The 22,694-nt window shown below is 35.2% G+C and overlaps 1 protein-coding gene across 7 annotated transcripts in view; it reads right to left on the minus strand.

Moving 5' to 3' along the window:
- The window catches only part of ZEB1 (zinc finger E-box binding homeobox 1), a 198,160-nt gene that overhangs the window by 12,809 nt on the left and 162,657 nt on the right, over window positions 1-22,694 (minus strand). For 2 of the 7 annotated variants that reach the window (XM_019465206.2, XM_053895865.1), the window contains exons 3-6: window positions 17,810-17,872; window positions 10,445-10,606; window positions 4,358-4,560; window positions 237-342 (exon numbers count right to left, since the gene is read on the minus strand). In XM_019465206.2, the coding sequence (XP_019320751.1) occupies window positions 237-342; window positions 4,358-4,560; window positions 10,445-10,606; window positions 17,810-17,872 (534 nt within the window). The remainder of the gene's footprint in view (window positions 1-236; window positions 343-4,357; window positions 4,561-10,444; window positions 10,607-17,809; window positions 17,873-22,694) is intronic. The other 5 variants (XM_019465207.2, XM_019465209.2, XM_019465208.2 and 2 more) reach the window with 5 other exon arrangements.

Consider the following 22,694-nt stretch of genomic DNA (forward strand, 5'->3'; position numbering starts at 1 on the left):
TATTCTGATTAGGAAATCTGGAGTATGTCATATTACATTAGCTTAACGTGCTTCAGTTAGAGATTAAGACTCCAAAAATGTCACTTATAAATAGAAAATTTCTCCAGATAAGTCTTTACCCTAAAAGAAAAAGCGAGATGTTCCTGATCATGTGTCTAGACCACATGTTATGACAGATTTCTTTATTACCACATATGCTATAATATTCAAGATGTAGAAAGAAAACAAATATTTACCACTGTGGATTCTTAAGTGCTCTTTTAGATGATGTTTGTATTTGAAAGCTTTTCCACATTCAGTGCACTTGAATTTACGATTACCCCCAGACTGTGTCACATGTCTCTGTAAGAAAGAATCGATAGTTTAATTATAAGGCAAAAAAGCTTTAGACATAAAAGAACGGCCAATCTGCTAAAAGTATTATTCTGGTGAATTCTGCTTCTCAAAGGCTGCAAACTGAGGCAGTCATGAAAATTTAACACTTGGAATATTACCAAACGAAGTGCGATAATGGGAACAGAATTCTGACACAGAGAAAAATCTCCACTTGCTCATTTAGAGTATTAGAATCATACTTTATTGAGTAATACAGTATTTAGCACAAATAAGATAATATATTTTACTAGGAACTAGAGATTATCTCTTCTGCAGGCCAGACTTTTTCAAGTAGTTTATCCTCTTGGACGCTTGATATTTCCAAAATGTACTTTCATCTGATGATTTAAAAATACTTCCATCTTTTCATCCAGATATGGATTATTATAGTAGCTTTCTGTCTGGTTGATCAAATTTCCACTATATATTTCAAATATATTCTGCACTCTTAGATTTTTTCCCCCAGGTCCCATTACTTTATTTATTTACTTTTATTGATCCATCATTAAATTTATTTATGATTTAAATTCAGTAAGTTTTTCAGTGGAGTATAGCTGACACACAATGTTACATTAGTTTCAGCACACAACACAGTGATTCGACAACTCCATGTGTTACGCTGTGCTCACCACGAGAGTCCACCATCTATCACCACACAACGCTATTACAATACCGTTGACTATATTCTCTATGCTGTACCTTTCATCCCCATGCCTGGTTCATTCCATAACTGAAAGTCTGTGTCTCCCACTCCCCTTCACCCATTGTGCCTGTCCCCCGCCCTCCCCTTTGGCAACCACCAGTATGTTCTCTGTGTTTGAGTCTGTTTCTGCATTTTTTGTTCGTTAATCATACAAAAGTGCTGCTTGAATTGAATTGTATCATAAACCTCATAAACCACAAATTGCTCATAAATCTCCAAAGGCTCCCCATTAACACCTGAATATAGATTCTGAGTCTGTACATTCCAAGTTTATAGCTCCTGAGTTTCCAGGCTTATTCCACACCAGCTCTCTAGAAGAAGGTCATCCCTCAGTCACTTAGGGAGTCTCGGTGTTGGCACATATACTGCTCTTCTCTATCTCCTTCCTTTGGTTTATACTATTCCTTATTTCTTGGCTATACTTCCCCACAATTATGACTATTAAGATTCTACCCATACTTCAAAAGCTCAACTCAAGTACTACTTGCTTCACTCTCACCCTCGCTAAAGTCTCCCTTGTGTTTTTCATACAGGAAGGAAAGAGAATAAGTACTTACTAGGTATCAGGTCCTACTTCATCCAAACCCATAGTTGTCACATATGGTGACAACTCCCAACAGTTTATCTCTACACCTCTTAACTCCAGGCTCTCACGGCCAACTGAGTCCTTGATATTGCCAGTTGGAAAGCAATGGGCATGTGAAACTTTACATGATTTACTGAACCCTTAATTTCTGAGAATCAGCTCCTCCTCTGGTGTTTCTTGTTTTTGTAAATGATGCCCTCATTTATTTGATTATTGCTTACGCTTTGAACTTTAGAGTAATCCTTGATTCCTTGCTTTCTTTTACATTTTACACCCTTACTCAATCCATCAGCAGGCCATCTGAATACACTCTGAATCTAACATTCATCATTATGTCATGTCTGTCACCACCAGTGAGTTCAAAGCCACCACCACCTTCGGCCTGGATTATAGCAGTATTCTCCAAATAGTTTCCTTGCTTGTAAATGATCTCCCTGCTTTCATTCTTGTCTCTCTTGATCTACTCTTCACCCAGGAACCACTGTTCCCTTAAAAATAAAAAAATAAAGATAAAACTCAATATCCTTCAAAGGCCTCCTGTCACTCTGTAGAATAAAATCAAAAGTCTCTATCATGGCCTATAGAAGGGGGTACATCATCTGGCTCCTAATGCCTCTCTGGTCTCACCTATCTTTCTCGAGAACTTTTTATTCACACTGGCCTCCTTGCTGTCCTTTGGTGATGCTGGGCAGGCTTCTGTCTCAAGGTCTTTTTATGTTTCCCTTTGTTCCCTTTGACTGGAACACCCCTCCCCCCTGCCCAATCTTTCCATGGCTGGCTCCATCCTTTCATTCAGGTCTTAGTTCAGATGTCCTATTCTCAGAAAGTTCTCCCTATCTTAAAAAAGTAGCAACTTTCTTCCCTTTTTATCCTCTTACTCTACCTTATTTTTCTTCATACTATCTGTCCTTACATTTTATATCACCTACTAATATATGCTCCCTATTGTCAGGATCTTTGCTTGTCTTTTTCACTATCGTGCCTTTAACACCTAGAACAGGGCCTGACATGTGACAGAAACACAAATATGCATCTAATGAATAAATTAATAAGACATGGAAATGCTTATTTTTAAGTCATGGTATGATTTTCAAAGGCAGCAAGATAGACATTGTACTCAGGTTTGCTGCCCCATAACCTAAATTGTATCCAAGATACCTTGGTAATATTGCCTCACATTACTGGTCCCTGTATTAATCACAGTGCTTTTCTGACCTTCCTCTGACCACATGCTTCATATATAAGACCTATTACCTTTGAACCCATCAGAAATATCACCACAAAATTGGCTTTTATGTTGCTTAGAGATATTATGATTTGTTTCTATAATGGTATCTCTTGCTTTCACCAATAGTTCTACCTGTGCTTTGCAGATCCTTTTCTTTGGCAAGGGCCCTTGGTATAGAGAGGATATGGGGGCAACATTTGCAATTTGGCTCTGCTCCCCAAAGGCTTGTCTGTCAGGACTCCCAGATGGAAAAGGCATTCTTCCGCATTGTCCCTGATAAGACTTACATAGGGGCAGATGTAGATGGATGGTCTTTGTCTTCAGTAGTTCCTTCCCTGTATCAATTTCTCCCTTCTCTTGGTATTCTCCCCAATTTCAAGTGTTCCTTCAAGGACTTAACCATTAACCTAACTAAGGAAAGCTTGGTCCTATACTTCCTGATTGCCATCCTCTCCCCCTTATTTTGTGATTTTGTGAGCATCCTTGCCAAAGTCCTGAGAAGACAGGTTAGTCCTCGATGATTCTGTTTCTGCTGTATTTTTTTTGTTTGTTTAGCCATCATCTTAGAAAGGGTCTAATTTGTTCTCTATGAGATATGTGACTTCTATTATGTCCACACAGAGGGCAGAGTTCTCATGCATTCAGGTTTATAGATATTCATAATCCTTTGATGTAAGAAACTGGACATATGCCCCAACCACAACACAAAATTTTCAAATATCCTGTGCAGTTGAATATTTGATTTTTACAGTTAGAATTATGTTGATATTAATGTGTTTGTGTAGAGTTGACACTTCTCAGGATCTTATAAAAGAAGGATAACTGGCAAAAGCTTCTTAGCCTTTAATCTTTAAGTATAGAGCCAACAGTTCAAATGTAATTTATAGAACAGTCTTGGTTTACACATGAAAAATTGAGGCAAAGCAACACAGAAGGAGAAGAAACCATATGAAAATGGAGTCTTCAGAATAAAAATGGTTAGAATCTAAACTTTAGATTCTTAGCGGAAGTCACTTTCCTTACTAGTGTAAACAGAACACAATAACTTAGAGTAAGCAGTCATTGGTTCCCAGAAAAGTGTTTTTATTATTATTTGCTTTCCTTCTTAATTGGCTAGTACTTAGTCATATGGTTTATGAAACCAACATTTATCTTTCCTACACTGGGCATTTCAGTAGAATGCATTTTGAAATCTAGTTCTAAACTTAAGGGAAATATTTGTTATGGTATAAGCAAAACAATTAAATTGAGATGAAAGGGATCTTATCGAAAAAAGAAAAGACACTTACTTCTAAAATAATGTTTATATGCGCTTTGTAACTCAGAAATGACAAGATAATTCAAATAATCTCTTTAATTTGTGTAAGGCTGCAGACAAGACACTGTCTAGTACATTCTTTTAAGTATATTGGAACTGTTGCCTTCTGTGGAGGGTTGAGAGTGAACTCTCAGTCATTTCACTTACTTGATCTCTTCCTGATTTATGTGATGTCATGTGACGTTCAAGTTGGGTTCTGTATGCAAAGGTGTAACTGCACAGGGAGCAACTAAAGTTATCTTCATTCTTTTCATGGCGATATTTAATGTGTTCTTTCAGAGAGGTAAAGCGTTTATAGCCTCTATCACAATATGGGCAGGTGAGTAACTGGGAAAATGCATCTGGTGTTCCTGTAAAAGAAAGATCATATATTTCTACTTTAAAACATTCAAAAAATATTACCAAAGGTACCTACCATTGAGTCTCTATGTTACATGCCAGATATTATGCTACCCACTTTATATTGATCCTTAATACAATGATATTCATGTCTATTTAATAAAAGAGAAAACTGGAGGCTCAGAAAGGTAAAATAACTTAAAAGTCACATGGCCAGTAAATGCTAAAGTCAGGATTCAAACATGTGCTGTCCGACTTCAAAGTCCCCTTTTTGCTAACCCGAAAATATTCCCTTCTTTTTGTATGGTTAATTAGACAAAGAAAACAAAGGTAAAATCAGAATATAGGTTATATTTGTAAATGTATACATATTAAAGGGGACTTGTACATCATAATAGAATCTTTCTATTGGTAACAATGTCATCATTATTTATTTAATGCTCCTTCTTTCAAATTTGGAAATGACACTATAAAATGATTATCATCAGATAGGAAGTAGTACATAATTAGACTATGTTTCCAAGACACCCCTGCAGTTAGGTGTGGCCATATGACAGAGTTCAGACCAAAATAGCTGTGTACTGGGGGGAAATGAGGAGCAGGAGCCAGATCTAGGCCTGGGCCCCAAGGACCTCCCATGCATGCTTCTTCATGTTTTTTTCCTTACTGAAATACAATGACACATTTTCTGTGGAATTTTATATGGATAAATATAGAGGATGGTTTCAAAAAATAAAGGCAATATGGGAAGACTGGAGTTCATGGAATGAACCATATTTTTACATATGGAAACATCTAAGCCTAACAATCCTAAAACATGGTACCATTTTGCCAATTAATACTGTTTAACTAAGAGCGGTTTTCCATATTTCTTTCTTTAAAAAGTTTCCTAAATGATAATTTATTGTAAATAGTATTTCTATCTTCATTTTGAATTTCTTATTGAGAAAAGACTATCAAAGAAAATTTCATTACAGTCTCAAAATCCTTCATAAACATATATTACATTTATTGAAATTCATGTCCATATAAATTAAAAGTCTTGCTCAATAACCAGCCTTCAAAGAGACTGACCACCTGACCCCACACAGCTTGTTAATTATGTTGAAATACGTATCAAATATATGAATAAAATCAAACAACCAAACCCCTCAAGTTTATGATGGTATCTTTATTTTCAGCTAGCAAGGCAACTGGAATCAGAGACCCTTCTGTTGGTGATGTCTCTAAAATGACCTACTTCTGTGAGGATTAGATTAGCCGCATGAAATTGTTTTGGAAATCATGTTATGTTTTGTCTAGTATGAATTTCCTACTTGTACGGACAAACAGGAAATCAGCATTTGGGACATTCTCCTTGCCACAGTACCTAGGCCATAATATTGATGTTAGCTGGTTCCAATGGCAAAAGTCCAAGTCAGCCACTGCAGGTGCTTCATTATTGGCACCAGAACCACAATGTGATTTCCATTACTTAAGCTGCTCATACTCCATAGCGTAATACAGCTGTCTGCTCTCATTATGTTCTATTTTCTTCTCTGCCTTCATCATTAATAAACAAGATACTAATGATTTTTTAAAATTATAGGTTGCTCATATTTTACCAGCAAGTTATTATTTTCATGAGTCAGGATCTACTGAATTTCTCACACATAGGAGACATGAATTTACTCTTTTAGGTACAAGCATAAAACAGTGGAAAGTAAATCTGAATATTTGACATACTAAGCAAATTATAGAATGAACAGGCTTGATAGTTAAATAAAAACTTTTGTTTGTAGTTTTGAAAAATACTGGAGATATATATATATATATATATATATATATATATATATATATATATATTTAATATCACTTGTTAGCAATGCAGGCTTGTCATGTTTTCTTTTTAGAATTCTTATAATAAACTTAAGGTAGCAATTCAAGACAACTAAAAAATCCAACCTAGGTCTATTTTTTTGAATAATTTCTTATGTATCTGTGACTAAGAATATGCTTATTTAAAAAAGATTTAATTTTTGTATCCTAAAGTTCCCTTGCTAGGTAGTGAACACTTCAGACAGAGTAGTACTTGATATAAAACACTTTGAAAAATCTTCTTCATTTGCGCCCCAATGATTCAGAATTTGTGATACTTCAACCTGCTGGAGCAAAGTTTGCCCTTTCAGAATTTATGAAGTGCAGGAGAGCGTGTTTAATCCACTAAACCTTTAAAAACTTAAGGTCTTCTGAGGATAATCAGATAGCGCTGGTGTGAAAGAATATCTACTGTGAAATACTTTATTAGCAGTACACCTGAAAGTAATGAAAACCTGAATTAAAAACATATTCTGTAATTCAAATGTTTTACTAATTGAGAAATGGTTAGGGCACCAACTTTTATGGGATTTTAACATGTTGATTAGTAACAATGGACTTTATAACATTTCACCTTATTTGATCTGTGCAATGAAAGATTAGTTTTCATTATTTTCTTTTGCTGAGGTTTTTTTAAAAAAATTATTACATAAAAATTTACATATATATACGTATACATTAAAAACTCTTTATTTCCTTTTCATATTTATTGCAACCTATTGCTTCTTCAGGTGAAATGTTAACAAATTTTAAGGAAAAAAAACCCTGAGAAATGAAGGTAGAAATGGCAGGGCCCTATAGGATTATAATGCCTATAACTCCAGACTCTCCAAATATGCAAACAGATCAATAGAACACTATTCATTAAGCTGTGACACTGTGTCCCCAGGGGCAATAACTATAGTCTTCAAAAATGTGTCCTTTTGGCACACTGGAGGAATGGGTTCTACAGTGCCCTACTTCTATTTCCTTTGTCATTGATTTGGTTACAGAAAATTGTATCTATTCTGAGGTGAATTTTCTATTTCTGCTCTTTTTCCTAGCTGATTCCTGATTTAAGGAAGGTACAGTTGACTCTCTGCAATGGAATCGGTTTTGTTTTCTATACCATTCTTCTCAATTTCCTTCAAATATTTTAAAGGTGATTGACACAATAACATTTATTTAGCACCAAAAAGTTGAAATACTTAGGTACAAATCTAACAAAATATGTATGAGATTTATATGAGGAAAACTATAAAACTCTGATGAAAAAAAATCAAAGAACTAAATAAGTGGAGAGACATTCAATGTTTAAGGGTAGGAAGACTAATATTGTCAAGATGCCAGTTCTTGCCAACTTGATATTTCCAACTTGATTCAATGCAACTCCATTCAAAATCTGGAGAGTTATCTTATGGACACCGACAAACATTTTAGTGTTTATATGAAGAGGCAAAAGACCCAGAAGAGCCAACACAATATGGAAGGTGAAAAATAAAGTTGGAGGACTGATAGTACCTAACTTCAACACTCACTATAAAGTCATAGTAATCAAGACAGTGTGGTATTGGTGTGAGAATACAGAAAGGGACCAATGGAACAGAGAGCCAAAAATATCCTCATAAATACAGTCAACTGGTCTTTGACAAAAGAGGAAAAACAATACAATGGAGTAAAGATAGTGTTTTCAACAAATAGTAATGGAACAACTAAACATCCAGGACATGCATAAAGTGAATCTACACACAAGACCTCACACTATTCACAAAAATTAACAACATGGACCACAATCCTAACTGTACAATGCAAAACTATAAAGCTCCTAGAAGACAACAGGAGAAAACCTAGATGACCATGGGTATGACAATGCTGTTTTTAGATATGACACCAAAGGCACGATCCATGAAAGAAAGAATTGGCAAGCTGGGCTCCATTAAAATGAAAAACTTCTGTTCTGTGAAAGATAGTGTCAAAAGAATTAGAAGACAAGGTACAGACTGGGAAAAATATTTGCAAAAGGCACATCAGATAAAGGACTATTATCCAAAGTATACAAAGGACTCTTAAAACTCAATGATAAAAAAAAAATCAAATAACTTGATTAAGAAACAGTCCAAAGACCTTAGCAGACACCTCACCAAATAAGATATACAGATGGCAAATAAGTATGAAAAGATGCTCTACATCATATGTCATCAGGGAAACGCAAATTAAAACAATAACATACCACTACACACCTATCAGAATGGTCAAAATCCAAAACAGTGACACCACAAAATGCTGGCGAGGATGTGGAGGAACAGAAACTCACACTGCTGGTGGGAATGCAAAGTGGTACAAGTGGTACAAGCCTCTTTGGAAGACAGTTTGGCAGTTTCTTACAAAACTAAACATACTTTTATCTTACCATGTGATCCAGCATATGCACTTCTTGGTATTTACCCAAAGGAGTTTAAAACTTATGTCTACAAAAAATCTGCACATAGATGTGTATAGCAACTTTATTCATAATTGCCAAAACTTGGAAGTAACCAAGGTGTCCTTCAGTAGGTGAATGGATAAATAAGCTGTGGTACATCCAGACAATGGAATATTACTCAGCACTAAACATAAATGAGCTATCAAGCCATGAAAATACATGGATTTTCATGTACTGACATGAGTATTACTAAATGAAAAAAAAAACACTTAATTAAAAAGCTGCATGATGTAGAAGTCCAACTATATGACATTCTGGAAAAGGCAAAACTATGGAAACAAAAAGATCAGTAGTTTCCAGGGGTGAGGGTAGGTGGAGAAAGATGAACAGGCAAAGCATGGAGGATTTTTAGGGCACCAAAAATATTCTATAAAGGTATTACAATGATGGATACATGTCATTATACATTTGTCCAAACCCAAAGAGTGTACACCAAGAATGAATCTTAAGGTAGAATATGGACTTTGGGTGATTATGATGTGTTAATGCAGGTTTATCCTTGGTAAAAACTGTACCATTCTGGTCAGTTATGTTGATAATGGGAGAAGCTATGCATACCGTAGGGGCAAGGGGTGTATGGGAAATATCTGTACCTCTGTCTTTTGTTGTAAGCCTAAAAATTCTCTAAAAAAGTCTTTTTAAATAGGTGATTATTTAAATATTAATTTATATCTATCCTCCAAACTGGGAACCCTTCCCAAATCAAACTAGATTTAGAATTTTAATACTTTAAATATCCTTAAACATTCCAAGTAACTTAGTTTTTGGTGTAGATCTTACATAAAATTTCTTATAGGAATATTTGCACGCTATTTGCATCTGTTTCTAGTGGATGGAAGGGAAGAATGACAGCTTATTTCCTTCCAGGGGAGTATGAACATAATTAGTATTGCATTTTGGCACTTAAAATATGTTTATTTATTTTTGAGAGAGAGAGAGAGAGAGAGAAAGAAAGAAAGGGGGGGGGAGGAGCAGAGGGAGAGAGGGACAGAGGATTCAAAGCAGGCTCTACGCAGACAGCAGAGAGCCCAATATGGGGCTTGAGCTCATGAACCATGGGATCATGACCTGAGCCAAAGTCCGATGCTTCACAGACTGAGCAACCCAGGTGCCCTGGCACTTTACTACTTTTTATACACTGGCTGTTTGTATCAGAATTAATAGACTAGAGCAAAGATAAAAAACCTCATTTGTCTCCAAATCAGTATGTTTTGAACCAGATACCCATGGTTTGCTTGCTAGAATAGTGGGGGAAAAAAATCAAGACGCAGTTAAGGGTCATTCTAGCTCCCTCTAACTTGCTGCCATGTGAGTGAATGGAAATCAATAACCAGGCACTGTTCTAAGCATTTCACTACAGTGGTGTTATCACTATATACATGAGATGCCACTTATTTAATACTATACTTCTATAATAAAAACGTTCCAGACATTAAAGAGAGATTATTTTCTGTAGGCACCTGCAATAAATTCTAGTTTTCAAAAATGTTCCCTAGAGTAGAGTAGGTTCCTATTGTAGAATTATGGAAATAATCCTTTAAAGATGAAAGCAAAAACAACTGTGAAGCTCCATTTACCATTTTCATCATGACCACTGGCTTCTGGTGTGCCCTGCCTCTGGTCCTCTTCAGGTGCCTCAGGGTAAATGACAGCAGTGTCTTGTTGTTGCAGGAATTCTTCAACATTAGGATCATGGTTTTGTTCATTTTCTGCATCTGAGTCACATTCATCATCTTTTACTAAAAGAAATGCATACTTTATAGAAAGCAATTCACTGCCAAGTTGTTACAAAGCTCTTCTAGATCAGAAATTATTTACTTTAAGAGAATACATTACTGTTCTCGAATTTGTAGGAAATATTTACCAAAAATTAAAAGCAAAACTCACTCATTCTGTTGTCCTCGATTAAGAAGTATTTTATGTTTTTTAAAATATTTATTCATTTTGAGAGAGAGAGAGAGAATGAATCCCAAGCAGGCTCCATGCTGTCAGCACAGAGCCTGATGTGGGGCTCAATCCCATGAATGCAAGATCATGACCTGAGCTGAAACTGAGTCAGGTGCTTAACCAACTGAGCCACCCAGGTGCCTCTATTGAGAAGTCTTTTAGAAAGTGTTACAATAAAAGTCTTGAAATTTTCACACTATCCCTTTTAACCTTTAGAGTTGTACTTCTAGTCCACCTTACTGATAAACAAGACACAGAAAAGCTAATACAGCTGACTGAATTCTTAACTTCTCAATGATCATGCAAGGAAAAAAGGAAGAGAAAACCTGAGCTCTCAAACCTTAGTCCCTCCTAGCAACCTACTGGATGTTAGAGTTGTAGCTTAAATCTGAATCATTCTCAGTATAAACCACTTTGAAGTTCAGTTCTGTTATGTGATTTCTTAGAAAACATTGGGGTGCCTGGGTGGCTCAGTCGGTTGAATGTCCGACTTCGGCTCAGGTCATGATCTCGTGGTCTGTGAGTTCGAGCCCCGCGCTGGGCTCTGTGCTGACAGCTCAGAGCCTGGAGCCTGCTTTGGATTCTGTGTCTCCCTCTCTCTCTGCCCCTCCCGTGCTCATGCTCTGTCTCTCTCTGTCAAAAATAAAATAAACCTTCAAAAAAAAAGGAAAGAAAACAGTGTTAATAGCTATCTGTAGTTAGAAAATTTTTTTGCAAGACTCAAAGAGTGTCAAATCCTTAAAACTGCTTATTTCCTTTAGTATTCATATGTATATACAAAGCTATTCTTTCTCTATTTCTGCCTTAATAAATGTTTAACAGTGGGATTAGGGCAGAGGCATTTTTTTTTCTTCAGTTAGAAAGATTCAGGAGATAATGGAATGCTTTCAACTTTGCCACGGTACTCCAGAGTGTTGCTGAATTTCTAAAGCAGGATTGCTGCGCCATGGTTTTCCTCCATCTCCTCCACTGGCTCCAGAGGACAGTGTCTACTCCATGGTGGTAGTAACTGTAATGGGTTGTATGGTTTCCTGGTGTCTCATGGCTGACTTCTTTATACACTTCAGGCTGAACTGTCAGTTCTAAATTTGTAAAACAGCATTTCCCAGCAGACTAAAATAGGGCCCAATTGAAATGCTGAGGTAGGGGCATGTTTTTGTTTAACACTTGTTGAAAGAGTCTTGCTACATGTCCTGCACAGTGGTAGCAACTGAACTCCTCATGGAAGCTGCTGTTTAAAACCTTAAAGCCAATGACATAGTAATCGTGGTGATCCACCATTTTTTCCCCTCCTTTTTAATACAGCCAATAGCTATCAGTTATTTAGCACTGGGTTACTACATTCAGGGGTAAGTGAAGGCTTAAGAGGTAAGCTGGTCCTGTGGGTTTTAAGGGAGTTTGTTTCTAAATCCTCAACTTCTGTGTATATTTTTTCTTACAATCCAGAAGGTTCTTCCCTCCACTATCCCATTTTCATAGTATCCTTTGCTTCAACTTGTTAAAAAATGTTTATTCATTTATTTTTGAGGGGGGCGGGCAAGGAAGAGGAAGAGAGAGAGGCAGGGAGAGGGGGAATCCCAAGAAGTCTCTGCACTGTCAATGTGGGGTCCTACGTGGGGCTCTATCTCACGAACCGTGTGAGATCATGACCTGAGCCGAAATCAAGAGTCAGATGTTTAAACACCCAAGCTGCCCAGGCACCCCCTCCTTTGCTTAAACTTAAAAGGAAGAAGAGAAAAAAGCATATTTGAATACATTAATATGGTGCATTGCTTTGGAATATAAAAACCTCCAGGTTGCCAAAGGGAAAAAATCAAAATACTGATTGGGGAAAACTTTATTGATTAATCAAGGCAACATAAAACCACCACAGGCCTTCTAGTTTTTCCTGTTTACATGGATTTCTATCGGGAGTAAAGCCTAGTGACTGAAATAGGGATATTTTGGCTCTGGTTAGGAAGCTCTGAAATCAAATATATAATAGTAAGGCCAAAGGGATGGAGAGTAGTTTTCCTTTAATTACCCCACCTGTTCAATTCTCTATTATTAAAAAATTTACTTCTCTTCAGGAACCCTGGTCAGAGCAAAGAGTATTTTCAAAAATCTTTCCTACATTCTGTCAACAGCTGGAAAAATAAGCATTTCTGAATAGCTAACTCAGTACAAGTCCATGTCACTGAATCTTTTCAATGTAACTGCAAGTTTTCAAGTTAAACTAGATTATACTCATGAGTGAAATTTAAGTTTTATGTGACTTATTGATTCCATATAGGTTACAAGATGCTTAAAATATTTTTATTAAATTATATTACATTTATTTCAATTAAAGTCTTCACTTATACAAAGTTTATTTTTCTATATCCTATTATGTACGTGTGCGTGTGCGCATGCACGCATCTAGGCTAGATGCTAGAATAATGAGTTTTAAATCGTATACATTTTGCAGAATTATACAGTCTGTATTTTATACATGAAACTTGCATTTTGAGTAAGTTATAAGCTTACCTATATACTGACTGGTTCTAAATGTACTACTCATTTGGAGACAAAAATTTTTATAACTTATAGAAATCATATTAGATATAAATAACCTCACTACTGAATAATCTTTTTTAAGAAAATTATTAAGTTTTTAATTTTAATTCCAGTCTAGTTAACATACAGTGTTATGTTAGTTTCAGCTGTACAATATGGTGATTCAACACTTCTATACATTACTCAGTGCTCTTCATGGTAAGTGTACTCCTTAATCCTCATCACCTATTTAACCCATCCCCCATCAACCTCCCCTCTGGTATCCATCAGTTTGTTCTCTATAGTTAGTGAATAATCTATTTTTAAAAGATATGTTTATACTTTGTATGTTTCTCTGTTTCTCATTACTTAGAATTTATATGTTCCTCATAGGAGACATTTTATAAAATTTCTCAAATAGTGTACTGGCAAAATTATTTGAATTAGGAAAGTGAAAACATACTTTTTTCCTGACAGAAAGTCTGATCTGACTAATTGGTATAACAGTGATAACTGGCTTTGCTAGTTAGGTGATTAGGTACAAAATTTCCAGAAACTGAATGAACTAAGTTTGTAGCTCTAAGGCATTGATGAAAATATTGTTACCTCATGTGGTAAGATAAAAGGATTTTTACAAAAAAGTACTGGCAAAATGTACTGAAATTAACATTATTCAATTTCCCCAACCATTTCTGAATATATTAATCAAGGTGCCTCTAAATGAGAGGGAAAAATAACAAAAGCTAAGAACAGATATCATCAGTCCTTTGATCAGTAAGTGTTGGTAAAGCCTTTTTGGTATTTGTCCCAGAGAATCAGGGAGTGGATGATTCTAATGACTGGGAAACAAATTCTTGAGCAAATTAGGTAGCTTTGAATTTTTGCTTTCAACAGAATTGAAGGAGCATTTAATAGAATTGTCAGTTAACCACACTAAAAATACTTTATTGGTATGTAACCATAACTCTTTGCACATAACTCTAAAGATGTATAAAGAATCAAGTAAATCAGTTATCACAAAAATGTACTGCACCCCTTTATTTATGAGAATAAGGTTATCGAGTGCTAAACAAACCATAGAAAAAGAATTAATGCTGAACATTTTTTCCTCTGGAAATAAGTAACATTAAACCGTTGATAAATGAACTCATCAAAGAATACTTCGGCTCCTTTAATTTCATTTCCAGTACATTTTTCTTTAATAATTATTTATTAGAGTTTCTAATGTATTTATGCTGTGGTCAACTGTGTAGTACTGATAATTATATGATAAATCCATATGCTAAAAAATTTTTTTAAGAGTCTTATCCCTAGAAATTAAAAAGAAACTTAAATTTCAAGTTATATGCATGTTTTTCTTATAAAGAAATGACAACTGATCAAAAATAACTTCAAATAGGAAATACATACTACATTAACATCAAATTCTATATCATGAGTAAACACTATAAAATTTCTGAGTCTTAACGAAGAGCTTACTCATATTTTTAAAAATTGAATGATTAGCAGGTATTAAATTGTTTGGATTTTACATAGAAGAGTGATATTAAAAATTTTCTTAATATTCCAGAAATTAGATTGTAACTACTTATACTTAAAATGAAAAAAATTTAAATGTACATTAAGAAATATGTGAGACAGTATATAATCAATCTACATGATATAAAATTTGGGAGACAATAATAGTACCTCTTAGGGTGGTCGTGAGAATTAAATTAATATAGTATGTGTTTAGTACTGTATCTGCACATGTTAAGTGCTATGTATTGTTAGCTATTTTTCTAAAAGCAGTCCTGTAAGGTTAGCGTTATAATTTCTCAACTAAAAGTTTTCCCAATGAAAATAACTAGGATCAGAAAACTTAGATACATAGTAAAAAAGTGTTACCATTAGATCAAATATTTGGTATTAGGGATGTGGTATCAAATTCTGGTCTTTCCAACTAAACTATGCGGTCTCCGTGAACCTGCATCTAACCAAAACAATTTCAAGCTGAAACCAGAAATTTTGCAGTTTTACACACAAATTTATTAAGCGTTGGGAAGTGCACATTGTAAAAAGCTCAGTTTGAAAGCAAAATTTCTAGTCTTAATACTGATAAACTTACAGATTTAAATAGTAGAGAGATGAGTAAATATATAGAAACATAATGATAATTTGGCTGTATTTAGATATGACAAAACTCAGAGCTGACTGTCAAAGTATGGAATTACTTTGGATCATAGGACCATATGACCATATAACCATTTGCCGAAGTGTAGAATTACAGTGTAGAATTCGTGATTATAATCATGAATTAGAGCAAGGAGAGAGGGGCAAACATTTAATATAAAGATTAAACATTTTTATTTAGCTATCAATAATTTCCATTGGAATAAAGTATCCTTCGGCTTCTTCCTATCTTCCATTTTTTTCAAACTTGGCAAAACTATTAACTATATAAACAAAAAAGGGATGCTCAGAAGGAACAAAGGAGGTTTTGGGTGAATTTTTCACTCTCTGAATACTAAACTGAGACTTCAGTTCTCTTAACTTCATGAATTGCAAAAGGAAGTCAGCTGAAGAAAGGATCTGACAAAGTTCTGAACTAATGATGATGACCTCTATACAATGTTTTTGTTTACTTTGTCAGCACATTATTCCCTAGAAGTCAAGGAAGTAACAAAAGCAAAGGCAAAACAGAACTTTAAAGTTTAAGTGCTCAAAAGTCTCAGATGTCTAATTTTTACCCTTCTTTCCTTACAACTACACTTTTCAGGGCTTTATTAAATGTTTGCTTGCTCCTAACTCCCCACGTTCCAGGGAAATAAAGCTGCAGGGATCACCTTCCTCTGGGTGGAGGGACCGTACATTTCAGCAATAATTTAAGTTAGTACAAGGTTACCTTAACTTCCAGATGTGACTTTGCAGAGAGGGGGAGGGGGACTAAGGGAATTTATATACTACTCAGTAGTTCCAACTGAAAAAATTCATTTATTTTTGTAGTGAAGAGCAAAGTGTGAGGTGAAATACTGACACTCGGAATTGTGAATGTTTGTTTTGATAGCATTTTGCCTAAAAGGGGGAAAGATGCCCTTAACTCTGGTAATAGAAGTCATTTAACATTCAGTAAAGGAGTAATAAACAGCATTCTTTTGTGTTCATTAATACTATTTACTAAAAACACATATCTAGTTTAAATATTTTATATAATGTGTACGTTAGCATGACAAATACTTGATGACATACATATTGAATACATTATTCATGCAAGTTAAACACAACCAAGTTAAAGGCAGAATATAAAATCTTAGGCAGCAAGTACTGTAAATCATCACATACTCCAGTATTATTTAATTAATTTGGAATGCATCTTTAATAACAGCACAAAGATTTACTCTTGGTTTTACAGAACTGCCAAGTACGGCAGTGCTCGTTTATATTATAGATGAAAATCTATTTTTGACATATTATTATGAAATACACTCATCTTACATAATGGAAGATAATTTATAGGGCTCTATGGAATATTACGAAAATGCACTGCAAAACTAGAATTGTTAAACCAAAAAAAAGAACATGCAAAATTTATTTAAAATTATATGATAGAAATTTCTAACTTAGGGTGGAATATACAAAATACAATTATACTACTTTTAAGTACAGTATTTTTTTAAGATAGCATTTTCTTTTAAAAAAATTTTTAAAATGTTTACTTCTGAGAGAGAGAGAGAGAGAGAGAGAGGGAGAGAGAGAGAAGGTGGGGAAGGGACAGAGGGAGGGGAGACACAGAATCCGAAGCAGGCTCCAGGCTCTGAGCTGACAGCACAGAGCCCAACACGGGGCCTGAACTTGCAAACTGTGAGATCATGACCTGAGCTGAAGTCAGACGCTTAACTGACTGAACCACCCAGGCACCCCTACTCTTTTGCTTTTTAAATCTGATTTGAATCCATTACAGAGGAATAGGCTTAAGTCTCAGGGTATATGTATTTTTAGTCATCTAGAAGCAAATTTCCTTGTTTACTATAATTTAACTTCATCTTGACCTTTTTCAATCACAGAAGTTACAAGAAAAAAATTTTGATTCTCTTGTTTTCTGTGACACATTTTCACTCAACTCATCAATATTCATGATTCTCATCCGGTTTATAGATAACTCATGACATTTGCTTATTCTTCTCCCTTCTGCTTTCTGTCTTGTGGGCAACTCAATGCAGATCCTGGTAACTAATAATGAAACTCAAAATAGTTAAATCTGTGTTTCTATAGCTTTGGTAAAATTTTTGATATGTGTTCAAATCATCATTTAAACACTAATTTTTTGGATGGAAAAATATGCTACATATAGTGCCCTATATGCCTGGGTACTTAAACACTGAAGGAGGTCAAGATGAAAGAGGAGGAAACAGACTAAATTCACGACTCACAAATGCAAAAACCAGTGACACAAAAGACTTTGTTCAAAGGCTGCCGTATGAAAGAAAATGACAAGAGAGTACCTGCACATCCCGCTTCATCTGCCTGAGCTTCAGGCCCCAGGATTTCTTGTCCTTCCTTTCCTGCTAAAATCAAAGTACAAAAGATTAAAATAGATCCATGCGTCACAAACATTTTTAACATCTAGAAATCTGAAAAGTAACTTTTAGATTATATTCAATTTGGATTTTTTCCCTTTTAGAAGTAATGTGTCCTTGAAAAGTAAACTTTTTAAAAGAAATTAAGCAGGCCGTTTTACCACACTCACAAAGGTACATTAAAGAGCAAAATTAGTGAATGTTTACATACAACCCAGGAATTATATATACATTAGTATTATAAGCACACTGGGATTTTAGGGTTTCTTTGGGAGAGGAGTTCTACCTGTAGGTAGTGGGGTTCCTTTTTTTGTTTCTTCTGCAAAGCACAGATTTCTGTTTTAGGCACTGTGCTAGATGCTTTATAAACTAATTTCTTTTAACCTTCATAACTACCTATTTTATAAGTTAAAAAAAAAGACAACTGAAACTTGAGGCTTGAAGAGGTTAAATAACTTGCCCAAGGACACACTGCTATTAGATGGTAGAGGTGGAATTTTAATTCAGGTCTGAATGGCTGCAGAACGCACTTTCTGCTACACTGTATAACCAGAGTCCCAGCCAACTAGAGAGAAGACTGTACGAAACTTTACTGTGTCCAGAGTCAACGCCTAGGGCGCTGTACTTTCTCTGCCACTCTATTCATTGTTCTAACCTCTGGTAAATCATAATCACAGTACTGGTAAACATTTTCAGATGTTACTTTATCTCCCTTTGCCACCTAGGCTTATAGTGAGCTGACTGTAGTATTCTATACAGAATAAGATCAGAGTAAATATGCATATTATTTTGAAAAGCAGAAAGTACATTTTTGTATATTCATGTACATTGTATTGATTCTAATAGTTTATTAAGAACATGTGCATATATAGAAGACATGATGGAGTTAAAAATTGCTTTTAAAAAAAGTGGTAGCAGAGTACACATAATTATGATCAGAATACTAATAAAGGCATGCTAAAACATCACATCATGTACTTATCTGCCCCCCAATCAAATCCCATTGAATATGCCAGTCAAAACTCTTGATTTAGACTTCCCCTAAGTTTGGTAATTGAATTGAGAAATGGAACACTAATCAAGAAAAATCTTAGCGCACATAAAGCATGTATTTCTGTAAGTGCCTTGGCTTATCAGATAGATTTATTCAGCAGATTTTCTTTACTCATTAACTTTTATATTAGTACTTAAAGATGATCGCTATGTGAAAAATGGTTAAAATATGCATAAACCTCTTCAGAGCGGCATAAAAAACACTGTCTACGGTAGGTAATAATGAGATTAACTTCCAATTAACTTGTATCTTCATTTTATACTTGCCATCAGCAAAATGACAATTTAAAAACCTTTGCTAAAGTGTTTATAATGCAGTAGGATAAACACCAGTGTTTGCAAATCTCTAACATCTTTTTTTCTTCTCTCTCTGAAGCGTGTACTTAAATTAAAATAATGAACAGTATGACAATTGTATCACTATATGATAGTAATATAGTTTTTTATTGTAGATTTATATGTGCCCTTTATTTCTCCTCAAATGAAAATCAAACCACAGTTATTATTTACTAAGACAGGAGATGACGATGATATGAAAAGTTAAAATGATATTTTGGACATTACTAATTTTTCTACTTATAGTTATTAGAGCTAATTAAAAACATGTCTGCAATTCAAGTAAATGATTTATTCACTTCTTCATTCTTTCATTTCTGCTTGGGATAAAATCAAGGCTCCTTAGGAACATTTAACATACTTCAGAATCTGGTCCCCCACAATTTACTGCGATTTAAAAACTGGAAGTCTCCATTCTTTCCCCCATTATTGGGGCTGGAATTTTGAACTAGGATCATATTGCCTAATGAAAAGAGAAAATATCCTACTGCTGGTCTGCAGCGTGAACACACTTCTTTCACTACAGAGGGCTGCTAGGAACGAGCTCCTTCCTGCTTCATCCATGGACTAGCGTGAGGGTGTACTGGGAACAGCTAAATATTGTTCAAGCATCTTCCTCATGTGTTCTGATCTTACTTGTAGTTTAGAAAAGATAAGGGTAGTAAAGTAGTAGAATCTCCTTGTGCACAAGATTTTCTCTCCTGTAAGACTTACTAATGTCAACACATTGTGACTGATGAACCAAAATACAATTTAGAAAAGTAAACTGGAATACTCCTAAGGCTTTTGCTTTAGCCCAAATTCCAAAGCAAATACACAAATGAGGAAAAATTCCTGAGTAACAAGACTTTGTTTTTTCAAATAATGGCAAAAGATAGCTGAAAAATAGGTCATGAAATAATTCTCAGCAACAAAAGGGACAATTTACTGATACATGCAGCAACTTAGATCAATCTCTCAAGAAATTATGGAAAGTCAAAAAGCCAATCCAAAAGATTACATGCTGTATGATTCTATTTATGTAACATTCTTGAAATAACAAAATTATAAAAATGGAGAAGAAATTTGTGGTTGTGAGAGGTTAGGGTTGGGGCAGAGGGTAGGGGAAGGCGGGTGTACAAAAGGCAATGAGGGAGCTCTATGGAATTGTTCTGTATCTTGTCCATATCAATGTCAATATTCTGGTTGTGATACAGTACTACAGTTTTACAAGATGTTACCATTGGGGGAAAAAGGAGTAAAGGGCATATAGGATCTGTGAATTATTTGTGAATCTACAACTATCTGTGAATTATTTGCAGATCTATCATTATCTTAAAATTAGAAGTTTAGGATGCCTGGGTGGCTCAGTTAGTTGGGCGTCTGACTCTTGATTTCAGCTCAGGTCATGATCTTATGGTTTATGAGATCAAGCTCTGCATTGGGCTCTGTGTTGACAGCATGGAGTCTGCTTAGGATTCTCTCTCTCGCTCTCTCTCTCTCAAAATAAATATTAAAAAACAGTAAAAAAAGTTTAACTGAAAAATAAGTCAATGGCAGATAGCACAAATTTAGAGAGATAGGACATATTTATTTTGCCATAAGATGTAATTCCTAGTAAGTAAAAGCAAGGATAGCAAATGCAATTCATGTTAACCAAAAATCCAGAAGACTTAATGTCAATGGCAGGATAGACCAGTTCAAAGTACAGGACTGATTATTAAGCACATGTACAAAATTCTAAAACTTTCATTTTGAATTCATACCAATGTGTTCCTAACCATTTCAAATGTGTTTGTGAGAAGATTTTATAGCAATTTCTAATATGGCACAAGAAGCAGGTAACTGAACCAGATTTTCCTTTCCTGCTTTCATTTCTTCCTCTATAACGCGCATCCACACATGCCATGCACATTTATACCTGCCTTTTCTCAGACTGACCCCTCTGCCTAGAATGCTGTTATCTATTCCATCTGAAAAACTTTTACTAATCTGATTCTTTAAAGGTAAGTTCACATTTCTCTGATTCTGTAAGTCTTCCCTGACAGTGCTGTGAAGTAAACGCCAATAGATTCCTGAAGTTAAACATAAAGTGTTTAAACTTTAATCAGAAATGATTTTTTTTTTACTGTGTGGTTTTTCCGAGTATTTCCAGACAGCTTCACTTTTCTTTCATACATGTACCCTCTAGTTTCTACATATATGCATATATTTTTGGTATAACTGTCCATCAAAGTCACAATAAATGTAATTCACAGCCTCCATGAATACCTGTTAACTTAAACAAAAGTAAAGAAATATATATAGCTAAGGTCAAATTTGGTTAAGATGAAATAAACACAAACCACCCTGCGTGTCCCATTGAATACAGCTGAAAAAAACCTGGGGAGAATGCATGGAGGAGTTATTTGAAGACTCTAAAAGGCAAATCATACCAAGAAGACTGGGGAAGAAGACATGACAAGAATTCAAAATACTATTTAATCACTTTCCTACTCCCTGGCTTGGATTCAAGGCAGCCTAAACCTAGAAGTAGACACTGGGGCATAGCAGAAAAAACTCTATGGAAAGCTCTCTAGTTTAGGCTCAAGGAGTAGGAAAGGACTCAAAGAAGGGGAAAACCATTTTTTTCCCCTGGATTCTCTTGTGTCCCAGCCCCTATATCATCCCAAGGTAGCAGTGGAGATCATGATGGTGGCAAGAATGTAAAGGTACCTAAAACTCCAAAGAAGGGGAAACTTTTTGTCCAGAGGAGCTGTGGCTCCAAGAGGATGGTACAAACTTCCATCAAGTTCTTTCTCCCTAACTTCTTGCAGCCCTTCTTCCTGCAGGCATAGTGGGGAGTATGTGGCAAAATATGGCCAAGAAGTCCCAGAATTTTGGATAAAGAACTAGAAAGGGAAGTCTCAGGGAACTGAAAGTACCGGGAGATCATAGAAATGGAGCAGTACAGGAAAATAACCATATAAAGCTGCTTGTGAACTTCCCATGTGTGGATCTGACCATAGGCTTTGAGAACTAAAGTAAGGATAAGACCGTTAGTCATGTCCCAGAATAGCCACTGTATGGCACACAGATCCAAAAAGCATTGTAAATGCTTTGAAAACCGAATTGATATTGGAACCCATAGAAAATTGTTTGGAACTTATAGCCTGATACAACTGGATAAGTTGCCTGCTAAACCGAAAATATCAAAATTCTCCACAGGATTTAAAGAAGACCAAGAGTCTCATAAGATGATATTCAAAATGTCTAGGATACAATCCAAAATTACCTGGCATATGAAGAACCAGGAAAATCTCAAATTCTAAGATAGCAATACTGAAAAGACACAGATGTTGAAAATATCAAAGACTTTAATCAGCTACTATGAAAGTACTCCAAGAGCTAAGGATGAACACTTGAAAATAATGGAAAGACAAAAAGTCTAGGCAAATTCTTA

Source organism: Panthera pardus, unplaced genomic scaffold, assembly GCF_024362965.1.
Source record: "Panthera pardus isolate Hobbes unplaced genomic scaffold, ASM2436296v1 HiC_scaffold_6, whole genome shotgun sequence".
Taxonomy (NCBI): domain Eukaryota; kingdom Metazoa; phylum Chordata; class Mammalia; order Carnivora; family Felidae; genus Panthera; species Panthera pardus.